This window comes from Acartia tonsa, chromosome 8 (assembly GCF_053477335.1).
Source record: "Acartia tonsa isolate MP-2025a chromosome 8, ASM5347733v1, whole genome shotgun sequence".
NCBI lineage: Eukaryota > Metazoa > Arthropoda > Copepoda > Calanoida > Acartiidae > Acartia > Acartia tonsa.
In genome coordinates this window covers 11211621-11225133 of record NC_137267.1, presented here as the reverse complement: position 1 = coordinate 11225133, position 13513 = coordinate 11211621, and the positions used below count along the sequence as shown (strand labels likewise).

Genomic DNA, 13513 nt, shown 5'->3' with positions numbered 1-13513 from the left:
TTAAAATCTAGATCAGATTCAGTAAATGTAAAGCTTAAGAGTTAGTTCTCTTGTGGCATTGCAGTGATTGAGGGTAGAAAAGAGAGCAGCACATTCAAGGCTATGCTTTAAAACATCTTAAATTTATGACCAAGCTTTATGATAGGAAAAAACAAGAGTTGTGGGAGCTAGGAAGAATTATTTTCTTTTTTCCTCTGTATCACATCTCTATACATATCTTAAATGCTTTTAAGTAATGACGGACAGATAAATGTGCCCAAAACATAGAGTTGCTGCGCTGCTTAGATTTGTTTTTGGTTGGATTCCTTGAGCTCATCAAATATTGCTGAATTCATGGATTATTAAATATATATTTCACAAAAATAGAAATGGTTCGATCACTCCAACCGAGAGCTAGAACACATAAGACAATCCACTAGTATTTATATTTTTTTCGAATAATATTTCTTGTCACTTTAAGAAGCTCTTAACCAGCGGGGCCCTGACTTGCCCTTACAAACTAATCATTAGTTCAAATTCAAAAGTTCTTGGTGATCCACTTTTAGTTTTAAGAAAATTGCTCTAGAAAAATAACAAAAAAGGAAATTCGCTTCTTAAGAACAATATTTTTTGGCTTCTTTCTAAAATTGTCTAAATACAAAATTTTCATAAAACATTGAAGATATAAGAAATAAATGGAGTTCAGTTGAAAAAATAACGCCAATGATTTGATGTATTTTAAAATATAGGCGTTTAGAAACATTTAATGACCCCTCCTCTCTTCTGAGTACAGACAATATCATTTACAAGAAGTGCTATTCTTTTGAAGGATCTTGGACAAAGTAGCCTCGGATAAAGTAGCCTCTAGGACTACGTAGCCTCTAGGACAAAGTAGCCTCCACTGTTAATAAAGGTCATGGCAATCGGCCCCCTGGCCTGCCTAGCCGCGCGCGCTCGGCCCCCTAACCTATAACCTAACCTAACATTTCCTAAAAATTGTAAAAACAATATTAAAATTTTTAAAAATCTACCAACCACTTGTTGTAAAATCCACGAAATTCTAAACCACGGACATTTTAAACCACCTATGTGGAGGCTACTTTCCTTAGGAGGCTACTTTCATTCATACCTAGGTTAGACTATAGGCTAGGGGGGCCGAGAGCCATTACCTTTATTAACAGTGGAGGCTACTTTGTCCTAGAGGCTACTTTGTCCGGAGGCTACTTTGTCCTTGGCTACTTTGTCCGAGGCTAGCTTTTGAAGTAATGTTGTTAACTGCTCTTTTATCTAAAATTTCAACAATATAATTTCTTTGTTACTTTTTGACAAATTGTCCATGTTTTATGTATTTAATAGAATCCATTCCTAGAACGGCCACGGGATCCACTGCTGATATCAAACTAAAAAAATAACAAGGCCTCAAATATTTGAGAGAAATAATTAAATTAGTCAATGATCTTAGTTTTTGAATTTTCATTTTCATTATTCATAAGGACCAAATTAATAATATTGTTTAACAATCAAAATTTTGAGGCAAAATGTATTTCTTTACATAAAATTCTCCCATTCCTAATTGAATTAAAATGAAATATGTAATTTATTTCACGTTGACACATTCAGAGTAAAAAATCAACCTACATAAGAACATGTATATAATACCTGGAAAATATAAGAATCTGAATAAAAGTTAGGCCTGAACAAACACAATCAACCCCTAAAATAAATTGAAATGTATTTTCTTCTATATTTATTTCATGTATTTTTTTGTTATTCATTTTTTGTGTCTCTTGGCGCTCTCTTAGAAGACAAAATCTGGTAAGCCGAGCGTACTCGGCCCACGGGGTAACGAGTTCGGATTCAACGGGCCCTAGCCTTTAAGTATTCTACCAAACAAACAAGCAGGATTCAATCATACAGAATTATATATTTAAACTGAATAATATTTACAAGTTATGTTTACTATATATATACAACAAAAATATGACAATAGTTAGGTTTGAAGGGGGTGTGGGGCGCTAGGGCTTAGCGCCCGACGGTAGACAGGCTGTGGGGGCAGCGGTGGTAAAAGGGGAGGCAGTGCCTCCCGATTATATAAGTGCATGATGGACTCGTGATAGTTGCATGTTCAAGTCCCCTCCCCACATTTAGGCAGGCTTAGTTTGACCGCCGGGTGCGGGGTTAACAGCGGTCATGAGATGGATAGTGATATAATAGGATTAGTGCGGTGGGTTTGTTATCATAAGTCACAGCGAAGCAACTCTGTATTGGGCCTGTCCGTATGGGTGTCGTATTACCACAACCTCCCCTTCAAGGGTTGCGTGGCTCTTGAGACACCAGGCCTTGAACCTGGGGATACGACAGCCGGCTCATGCGCCGGACAGGCAGTTCCTGGGGCACAGCTCGATGGAGGACGGCTCGGGCTACACAGGCTCCTCGGGACACTCGTTGCTCGGTCTGACTGTGGTTGGTGATCAGCATTGTCAGCTCCTGGTTGGCTTCTAGGCGTGGGTTGGCCACGGCCAGGCCTCGCCGCTGGAAATTTTGCCTCGTCTGCAGGATCAGTTCTGTCTCGGCTGGTAACTGGACACGGAGACCTAGGCAGATTCTGGTGGTTCCTAAGGGTGGAATGGTGATGGCAAAGGGCGCATAGAATTCCATGGGGGCGCCTGCTTGATTCAGGTTACTTGGCCTCCTAGCTCCTACCCGGATGGGGATGGCTGTCATCAGCAGGGGGCACATGGCTTCTTCTTCTTCTTCTGGGGCGGCTTCTTCCATCGCAGTGGCTGGCTCTTCTCCTACAGGTCCGCTGCTGGCTGGCAGGTTCTCCATGTCTGCGTCAGGGTTCCAGATGGCATCTCTGAGTGGCTCTGGAGCGGGCGGCGGCGGCGGTGGTTCGTTGGGTTGCTCCTGCAGGTTTTCCTCCACTGGGTCACGATCTTGGCCGCTAGGCTGTGGGGCGGCTGCGGCTGGCTGGTGCACTGGGAACTCTCCTGGGTTGCTAGCTGCGGGCGCCGCCGCTCCAACTGGCAGCTCGGTGGCATCCTCGTCGCCGTCCACGTCAACTTGGATGTCTTCTGGGATCTGGTGGGCAGTCACATCTCCAGTGTATTTGCGCAGTCGGCCTACATGCGCGGTAACTTCTGAGATCCTGGCTACTGGAGAGGCAGGTTTGATGACATAATGGACTTCTGTAGCTTTCCTTACTACCTTCCAGGGGCCCGTCCATCTCTTGGTAATCTTGGCTGCCTTTCCTGGCACCAGGCGAGGGGCCAGGTACCAGACCAAGTCTCCAACCTCATACTTGGCCGTGCCTTCGTAAGCTGCCGCGCTCCTCCTGATGGCTCCCTCCTCCTTCTGCTGGATGGCATCATAAACTGCATAGTAGCGCTGCAACAGAGCTTGGACGTTGGCTGGAACTGAAGCATATTCGGTCTCTGGCAGCCGTAGCACCATGTCCACCGGAAGTTTGGCCTCTCTCCCAAAGAAGGCCAGGAACGGGGTCACACCAGTGGATCTACAGGCCTTGGTGTTGTAGGCAAAGGCGATGGCAGGCAGGTGGGGCTCCCAGTTGTTATCGTCTCTGTCTAGGAACAGGCGCATGCCTGTGTTGAGCGTCCTATGAAACCTCTCCACTCGGTTGGACTGCGGATTGTAGGGTGGTGGATGTGTCAGGCCAATCTCGAGCCGGGAGGCCAGTTCCTGGAATACCTGGCCGGTAAATTCCATTCCATTGTCGGAATGGATCTTCAGGGGGCACCCGAACGTGGCCAGGTGGCGGTGCAACAGGGCTTCAGCCACCGTGAGGGTGCGCTTGTTGGGGATGGCGTAGAGGCTGACAAACCGGCTAAATCCATCTTGGCAGGTGAGGATGTAGCGGTTCCCAGCTGGGGTCTCTGGCAGTGGCCCCACCAGGTCGATGAATAGGACTTGCTGTGGATACCCCTGGCGGGAGGGCACGTGGATCCCCTGCTTCAGCCTCTCCTTGGTAACTTTCTGGACACACTCGGGGCAGGTTTGTACCATCAGGCGGACGTCACGGGCCAGGTTGGGCCACCAGAAGTGCATGGCAACGCGGGCGATAGTTGCGTCCATCCCAAAGTGCCCAGCCATGGGGGTCCCATGGGCTAGAAAGAACGCATCCTGCTGGAGGGCCGCAGGCAGCAGGTATCTTGTCCTCTCTCCTGTCAGAGTCTGGTCAGTGGTGGTGAGGCAGCCATGCTCGTCAAGCCCCAGGGCTGAGAAGCGGCTGGCGTACTGCTGCTCGTCTCGTTCCTTGCCACGCAGCTCAGCCTTGGTTGGGGCCTTGCCATCAGCCACCCATTGGCGGACACGGAGCAGGAGGGGGTCCTGTGTCTGGGCTTCCAATACTCTAGCTGAGTCCAGTCGGGCGGCAGGAGGCCGGCTAGCTGCGGGCTCCCCTAGCTGGGCCAGGTTGTGGATATACTCCGCCTGCTCTGCTAATTCTTCGGCGCTAGCCGTTGGCATGTTGGCATCTTCCCGGCGGCTGAGGGCGTCGGCGTTGGTATTCTGGGTGCCAGGCCTGTGGCAGACGGTAAAGTCTAAGGCCGCTAGCTCCTCCTGCCAGCGGGCCACCATCCCTGTGGATGTGTTCAGTGATTTCATTTGTAGCAGGGCAGAGGAATCAGTGTTGATCTGGAAGCTGCGGTAGGACAAGATGCCGTGGAATTTTCGGATCCCATAGATAATGGCGGCCATCTCTCCCTTCCAGGACGGGTAGCGCGTCTCAGGGTCGGTTGTCTTGCGCCCCACGGCGGCAATCAGCCTCTCCTTGCCCTCCTGGCATTGACTCAATATGGCAGAGATGGCGCGGCTGCTGAAATCTGTGGTGAGCTGGAACACTGCTGGTAAATCAAACCTGGGCGGCGCTCGGATGGGGGCCTGTCGGAACTTGTCCTTGAGTTGCAGCAGCTGGGCTTCCATCTCAGGCGTCCAGGTTAGGGCCTTGGCCGTCTTCTGCCGATTCATCTCGTAGGTGAGGTCTGCATACTCTGGGATGAACAGGCGGTAGTATCCAAAGAAGCCCAGCAACGCCAGCAAATCCTTGGGGGTGCTAGGGGCTGGCCAGTCCAAGATGCGGTCAATATAGTCCTCTTGCATGGCTATCCCCTCTCGGCTGAGGGTGTGACCCAGATAATCCACCTTGGACCGGAACAACTTGGTCTTGGCTGGCTTGAGGCGGATCCCTCCCCTGCGGTGGGCTTCCAAGACCTCTCGGAGCCTGGCCAGGTGGGCCCAGGTATCCTGGTGGAAGGTCAGGACGTCGTCAAGGTATGACTGGAGGTTGGCTGTGCCTAGTGGGTTTAGGACCCCTGCAATAAACCTGGAATAGACAGACGGTGCCGTAGCCAGGCCAAAGGGCATCCTTTTCCATTGATACAAGCCCCTGGGGGTGGTGAAGGCGGTGCAGGGCCGGCTATCCTCAGACACACGGATGGTGTAGTATGCGGCCACCGCGTCTAGAGCACTGTAGACACGGTGCCCGCCAGCTCGTTCCACCAATTGCTGGATCCTAGGCAGGGGGTAGCTGTCCAGCTCCAGACACTTGTTGAGGGCCCTGTAGTCGACGGCCCAGCGGGTGCTCCCGTCCTTCTTCTTGATGGGCACCAGGGGGCTGCTCCAGGCGGAGTCCGACGGCTCTATGACTCCTTCCTGCAGCCAAGTGTCCAGTTGTTTCTCCAGTTCAGCCTCTTGCCGCGGGTTCAGATCCCTAAATCTCTGGCGGATCGGCTGGGTCCCTGGCTTGAGGCGCAGCTGCAATTCAACCACATCTGTGCAGCCGGGGGTAGAATTGGAGAAGACGTCCCTGTACTCTGACAACGTAGTCCAGACCTCCTTCTTGAGCAAGGGGTCCTTGCGTAGGAACTCATTGTCTTCCATCTCCAAGGCCTCCCACAACTCTTGCATGTCTATAGGCTCAGCAGGTTCTTGGACCGAGTGGAGACGCGGGGGAGGCGTATCAGAGACCTCCAGAATGTCAGGTTTGACCAGCTCCCCTGCCACTGGGAGGCCAGCATCCAGCAAGAGGGGCACCTCCCCCTCATTGACCACCAGTACTCTAAACACAGTGGCAGAGCCAGGCCTGTGGGCATACAGGCCCTCTGGAATAACAAGGTCCTCCCCAAACCTCTGTTCTGGGGCAGCTAGTTGAATGGCATCCTTGGTGCGATGGCCTACTAGCTCAACAGGGACTGCCATAACCCCGCGGCCAGGCAGGACCACCCGCTTGGCTGTGCGGAGCTGGGGTGGTTGACCGTCAGTTGGAGTGACAGCGCTCAGCCTATACGTGGCTGGTGAGGGGTCAGCCTTGGCTCCGGGACCCACCGGCCGCGACTTGACGGGCTCGGCTTCTGGAGAGGCTGACGTGTCGGAGCCAGGCTTGGCTCCGGGGGCGTCCGGCCACGATTTGACGGGCTCGGCGCTGGGAGAGGCCAAAATGCTGGGTCCAGCTTTGGCTCCGTGGGCGTCCGGCCGCGACTTGACGGGCACGGCGCCGGGAGAGGCTGGGGCCTGAGAGTTGAGTGTGGCTCCGGGTACATCAGACCGCGACTTGACGGGTCTGGACTCGGGCTTGGCTGGTGGACTGGCTGGAGGTCCCAGGTAGAGGGGGCCAGGTGGACACGGCTGGCCGTTGATAAAAATGTCGGAGGAGAAGATTGGTTCTGGAGGGCTGGCAATCTCAGGAAACGTTGTTGGCAGGCTCTCCCTTGGCACCTTGGGCACTGGGGGCAACCCCATGGCTAGCAGGTTAGCGCCCTTGTGTGCGTTGAGCTCAGCGTCCACCCAGTGTGTGCCTTTCTCAACCACACGCGGCTGCTCAGGCAGGGGGCCTGGCAGAGGCCCCTCATAGCTTAGCTCTCTCTCGGCTGTCTCCCGGTCAATGGGGACGCCACGGAGTGGGATAAACTCCCCACGCGCCCACAAGCAAGGTGGTTGCATGTCGAAACAGAGCCTAGTTCCGAACTCCTTGAGAAAATACCCTCCTAAGTTCAGAGGGTGGGAGAGATTTCGGACCACAGTCACGTGGTATAGATGGAGTATAAGAGTGTGTGAAACTGCCATATATAACTCTTTTAATTTTCCAATTACCTGGAGGGGCTGGCCTTCCTCATTAGCAGTCAGGATCTGGGTGTTGTCCGGAATCAACATGCGTTGCACGCCCATCGCGTGCATGAGGTGCTCAGAAATTACAGCAGACCCTGGTACACGGTTGCCAGAATCAACCATGGCATCAACCTGTACATGCTGGGCAGGGTCAGGAGTAGGAAACCTCACCCTGATATGGCAGGGGAAGTGGAGGTCCTGCCCTTGGGACAAGGGGGCCTCTCGTTCGGCTGGGGTTGGCAGAAACTTTGGTGGTGGCCGCACCGCAGCTATGGTGGTATCGCTTACCATGGTGGCTTAGACTGTAGCTTCGAATCACTAGAGCTTATTAATTATCACTTGGTCAACAATTTTATATTTATTTTTATCACTTGGTTGACTTTTTATACACAATGATGTGTTGTTATCACTAGGAGCTCTAGGTGTGATTCTGGAAGCACTGGCAGCAGGGAATGTCCGTCCTGCAAGGTTCAGAGGGGTGACGGCGGTAGGGAATGACCCGTCCTACAGCGCCGCTGGTTCGAATCCCGACAAATGGCGGCAGGGAATGGCCCGTCCTACAGCGCCTCGGGTTCGAATCCTGGGAGACAGCGGCAGGGAATGTCCCGTCCTGCCGTGCCTGTGGCTCAAAATCTGCTATCCGTCGCAGTGGTAGGGCTTACTTGTGTGCTGAAGCTTCGCAGCCACACATTGCCTTCTTAGGGAGACCAGCACACAGCTGTCTGTCTCGTAGGTTTGGCCTGGGTGTCCTGGGGCTTGTCCCAGCTACACTTGCCAATTTAGACTCAGTTTTGTAGCCGTCTGAGCTAAATTATCCGGTTGCCGTGGCTGCGTACCTAGCGCTACTCCTACACGACACGGACAAAGCGTCTTAACTGGCGCTTTTAGCAGGCTAAATCTGCTTGCCGTAGGCCAGAGGCCCACATATTGCGTTCAAAATGATGGAAATTCGACCTAAAAAGGCCGTCTCACGGGTCAGTTGGCTTCTCAGTTGGCGGCTGATTGTCCCCTTACTTGCCAAAGGGTCCAATCAGAGGTAGAATAGGCTAGTTCTGTAAGGCTCGATTGAAACACGCTGACACCAAGTTCTGGTAAGCCGAGCGTACTCGGCCCACGGGGTAACGAGTTCGGATTCAACGGGCCCTAGCCTTTAAGTATTCTACCAAACAAACAAGCAGGATTCAATCATACAGAATTATATATTTAAACTGAATAATATTTACAAGTTATGTTTACTATATATATACAACAAAAATATGACAATAGTTAGGTTTGAAGGGGGTGTGGGGCGCTAGGGCTTAGCGCCCGACGGTAGACAGGCTGTGGGGGCAGCGGTGGTAAAAGGGGAGGCAGTGCCTCCCGATTATATAAGTGCATGATGGACTCGTGATAGTTGCATGTTCAAGTCCCCTCCCCACATTTAGGCAGGCTTAGTTTGACCGCCGGGTGCGGGGTTAACAGCGGTCATGAGATGGATAGTGATATAATAGGATTAGTGCGGTGGGTTTGTTATCATAAGTCACAGCGAAGCAACTCTGTATTGGGCCTGTCCGTATGGGTGTCGTATTACCACAAAAACATTAAAGTGTTTATGAAGGAGTGGGGACAAAACACCTAAATTAATAAATTTAAATTAGGTATTTATAGATTAGGTGTTTTGTCACATTAGATATTTATAAAATTAGGCATTTTTAAATTAGGTATTTTTAAATTAGGTGTTTTGTCCCTACTCCTTTATGAATTGGTTTACGTAATACATTCTAAAAAGTATGGGTAAAGCTAAATGTAATCTGTTGAAAACACATAAGCAAACTATTATATTTACAGTTTCGAAAAATATTCATTGTGACACAAAGCTCTTTCCGTTGATTTAGGCATGTTTGAATGCCTTACGATTTTAAACTTGATATTATGATGCCTGTAACAATTTACATACAATTTAGTTTTGACTTAAAAATTTATATTCTGCTTATTTAGCTCTGACATTCTACAAGTTATAAGTGTTTGTCCTATCGTCTGATTTTAAAGCTTTATTTCTATGGATGTTGTCATTAGGGTTGGGCCGGATATCCGGTGTGGCCAGATATCCGGCCATTTTCAATATCCGGCCGGATACCGGATATTGAAACTATCCGGCCGGATATCCGGCTGAATATCCGGCAATATAATCTTTTATATTTCACTACAAAAATCTCTGCTTTAAAAATTTTTAAATGGCTGTTTTTTTTCTTATTATTGAAGCTAAAAGAACAATTTTTTCTGAATATGTTTATCTTTATGTAAATTTTATATTAGAAATCTCAAAACATAAATTTTGGCGATGGCAGCAGTACTTGGCAGCTGTCAGCCGCAAACCGACAGTTGGCAGATAAACGGCAACGGATTTTATGAAATTGTAATATGCCATGAAGATATATAAAAAAAAGCCTGAGTTTAAAATTTGAAGTCTTCAAGTCAAAAATTGCGGTCACAGGAACCGTTTAAAGATTTCTGGAGACCTGGAAGTTCAGGACTTGCAGTATTATACCTGGAACCTGAATTCGACTTAAACACCTATATTTCATAAAAGGATGTACTACTATAGGTTATTTTAGTATTAGATAACATGAAATGCTTTGTTTTAGTAAAAAAGTATTTTTACCTGAATGGCCTTACCAGGTTTGCTGGCATCCTGTGCCCGCCAGGAAGGAGGTATTTAAAAAATTCCAACTCTCATGCAGTTATGTGTCATACCCATATTTCAAAAAACATTCAGTTAAAGCCCTTTACCTTTCATACACAAAAAATGGGATAGAAAAAAAACAGAAGGGGGGCGGCATTCAACGCCTCATCCCCGCCCATCCTCAAACCATTAGGGAAATGGAAAGGTACATTTCAAAAATCGTAACGACATTGATGATATCATCACCTAGAGAGGCAAAATTGGAATGGTAGATTACAAAAATCATATCGGCGTTGATGATTTCATCAACAAGAGAGGGGAAAGTGGAATGGTAGATTATGTTTTTAGAAGGTCAAAACTGTAATCATAGATTATATTTCTGCTTCTATAAAAATGGATTCAACTCCCTAACTGTATAAATTTAGAACTAATATTTACCTAAGACATTGTATGTTGAAAGAAGAAACAAAGTAGTTCCAATGGTAAGAACATTTACCAAGGTACCAATCATAGAAAACAGTAGAACAGCGGGTAGGTTCCTCAAAAATTCCCTAGAATAATGTATATTGGTAAGAATGAACTTATAAGAATTATGCCTTAGAGATTTATCTATAAACCCAACATAGAAAAGAGTAGATAGGTTATTAAGTAGTTTTTTAAATATTTTGATAAGGTTAACATTGAAATGGTCGACATTGAGGTATCTAAATATCTATTATTACTTTAAATACTCCTAAAGGTATGTTCAACATTTTTTTTCCATCTTTAAGAAAAACTATAGAATATTCTAAAAAATACACTTTAAAAATTCCAATTGACCTTTTTGGTGTTTCATAACAAAGAAAATTAAGCATTGATAGGGACTCATAATCTAAAGATTAAATGGGACTTCAACGATTAAAATGACATAAAGAAAAACATCAATTGAGCCAAAACAACACCCATGTGGCCATTATAGACAAATACTAGAGTTTTGGCGGATTTGGCTACATTTGTTTGGCACGTCTGCAAGCAGAATTTAATAGTTTTTGCATTTGAAAATTTAAAATTGTTGCTGTCTGTGGCTATTCCCCCAATCAAAAATATATTTAGAATATTTATGTGTCTTTGAATAAAAATGTAAATGTTAGTATTTTTATGAAAAATAAAATCAATGTTAAATGTTAAAATATATGTAGAATGTAGATGTTGTGTAACTCATATTTTACCTAATACAAATTATTTTTCTAAATAGAAAATAATGGATAGTATGGATAGTATGGCTTCGAAACCGATTAATATTCGCTGGATTAGAACCGGTTCTCAGCTATTCGGAAAAATCATGTATTGCGTATTGCAGAATTTTTTACAATTATAATAATGAATAATCATAAAATTAATACCAATTTGTTATTTTGGGCCTTCGAACTTTCAGAGCTAACAAAACTAGTTTTAATCTTATAATCTTAATATCCACAGAAAGCTGTCTATAATATGATTTGCTAAATAACTAATCTTGTTTATTTCATTGTTATTTAGACCCTAAAAGATCAGGGAGGGTTTTTCTGTCTCATTGTTTTGTGCAAAAGATAAAAAGACATAATAGATTGAAATTTTAAGTTTTAAATTAGACATATGTTGGTTGGAATGTTTCCAATATCTATATCCTTGCGGGCACAGGACTCCAGCTGACCTTGTGTCATACAAGTACCAAGCAATAAATGATTATTTTTAAAACAAGGTATTAAAACTTGATAACATAATAAAATATCTCACAATGAAGAAAAAAAACAAAGATGAAATACAAGTGCCTAAGCCAATTTCAGGTTCCAGGTATGATCCTGATCCTCCAGGTCTACAGGAAGTATTTGACTTCAAAATTACTTTAACCTATCTCACAACAGTTTTAAGTTTCAAGTAAAAGTAAAAATGATCTAAAGACAAAGGTTACTAACAAAGGGGTCAGTAAATTCTTATAAAAAAACACACATTAATATTTAGATATTTACTTAAAATAGAAGTCGAAATAATAGGAGGAATAAGCCTTTTAATATCGCAACTAGTTTATATACCTGTCGTACATATCAAAAGCAGAGTTTAGAATGATAGGCGGCAACAGAACCTCAAAGAACAACTTTCCAGTAAACTCTGGCAGGCTACTCTGATAATTAGAAAATGAATTCATTTTTGCAACGCTACTCTGTAGTTTTTCGATAAGCCTATGAGATAAATCTTTAAAAGAAAACAGATCCTTTTCAAGGCGTATTAAAAGGTCAGGGGGACGAGGTAATTTATGGAATAGATAATTGGTTATGTGTACAAATTTTATCAGCCGTGAAAATAACGATTTCACGCATCTCAGACATCCAAACGGACCAAAGGATATTTAGAACTAGAGTTGGCTCGATATAATTATCTCCCTATTGGCTAGTTTTCTATATGCATATCTATTTCTCAATAAATCTATTTTCCTCACCCGGCATTACTATCTAAAAGAAAGTAAATATTTAATAATTTAAATGATTTTTAAAGATTTTTTTAAATTATATTTTTTTCTTTACATTACCATCACCAAAGGGTTAATGATGATGATTACAATTTTAGTTTAATATTTGAACACACAAAATGTCGCCACAATCGAATTCTTTTAAAACATAGTTTTCTTAAATTTATCATATTATAAATTTAAATTTTCTTTTTTATGATTAGAAATTAAATACATCAATATAAGGTAAATAGCAACATGAAATGAAAAAAATGAATTTGTTTTTAATAAAGTAAAATAATTGGTCTTATTGTTCTGGGCAATGAGAGTTTATTATGGATTATTGGAGCACTATGAGTTTTAATCATATATTCCTTGGAAAACTTGAGCTCGTTTATAGACATTTATTTCCTATATAGATCTGACATGGATCTTGAAGCAATTAAGCAGGCCGTTTTGTACATGTTAAAAATTGGAAGATTTCATTAAATAAAAGTAATCGCAAATATACTTAGTAAATAAAAGAGTAGTTGCGCAGTCGCACAATAAAATTATGTAAAGATCAAAACAATTAAAATAGTTATATCCTTATACTAAAGTAACAGGATATTTGTGTGTCTGTCTGTGTGTCTGTACCGAAGGATCTCGCTAACCGCTGAACCGATCGGGTTCTCCTTAACAGGGTAGTTTCTCATAGGTCCCGGGAAGGTTTATAACTATTTTCTTGGGGGGTGGGTGGGACACCCCCAACCCCCACAAAAATGAAAAATACCCCCCAAAAAAAAAATTTAATTTTTTAACTAAAACTAAAAATGATAGGGGGAGAGCAGCCATCCCCCCCCAAAAAAAATTCGGAAAATATTATTTTTACTTTTCCTTTTAAAATCTAAAATAAGAAATTGGGTTATCAAATTCGACTCCCCCCTCCTCAAGTGCCCCTAGAGGCCTCTAGGAGCGTAGCCGCTAGTAAGTTACATAAACACGTAAGGAAAACCGCTTATTAGAAGTGGACTTTAGATTTCATAAATTTTTTATTTACACATTTTCTTTTATAAGTAGCGAAGCTCCAATATAAGTATTCGTGTCTGACTCTCTATGTGTCTTAACCTCTTTTCGAGGAAGCTTTGTGTTTATCAAGTTCGAAATTAATTCCTTATCATTATCCTAAAACTAAGCGCAAATGTCGTCTTTTTAGGCTTTCCTTTGATAATGTGGCGCGGCATGGATTGTTTTGTTTATTATGATGTGCACGTTCGTTACTTTTGAATGAGATATGAGAGTGTGAA

The 13513-nt window shown here is 44.5% G+C and overlaps 1 protein-coding gene across 1 annotated transcript; it reads right to left on the bottom strand.

The window, feature by feature from the left end:
* Window positions 1-1257: 1257 nt before the first annotated feature.
* Window positions 1258-12022, bottom strand: LOC145325410 (Na(+)/H(+) exchanger protein 7-like). Its single transcript, XM_080168398.1, has 4 exons — window positions 11815-12022; window positions 10202-10314; window positions 1639-1693; window positions 1258-1379 (listed from the first exon to the last, which is right to left on the bottom strand). The coding sequence occupies exons 1-4, from the start codon at window positions 11925-11927 to the stop codon at window positions 1295-1297; spliced, it is 366 nt and encodes a 121-aa protein (XP_080024524.1). The 5' UTR covers window positions 11928-12022; the 3' UTR covers window positions 1258-1294.
* Window positions 12023-13513: the final 1491 nt, after the last annotated feature.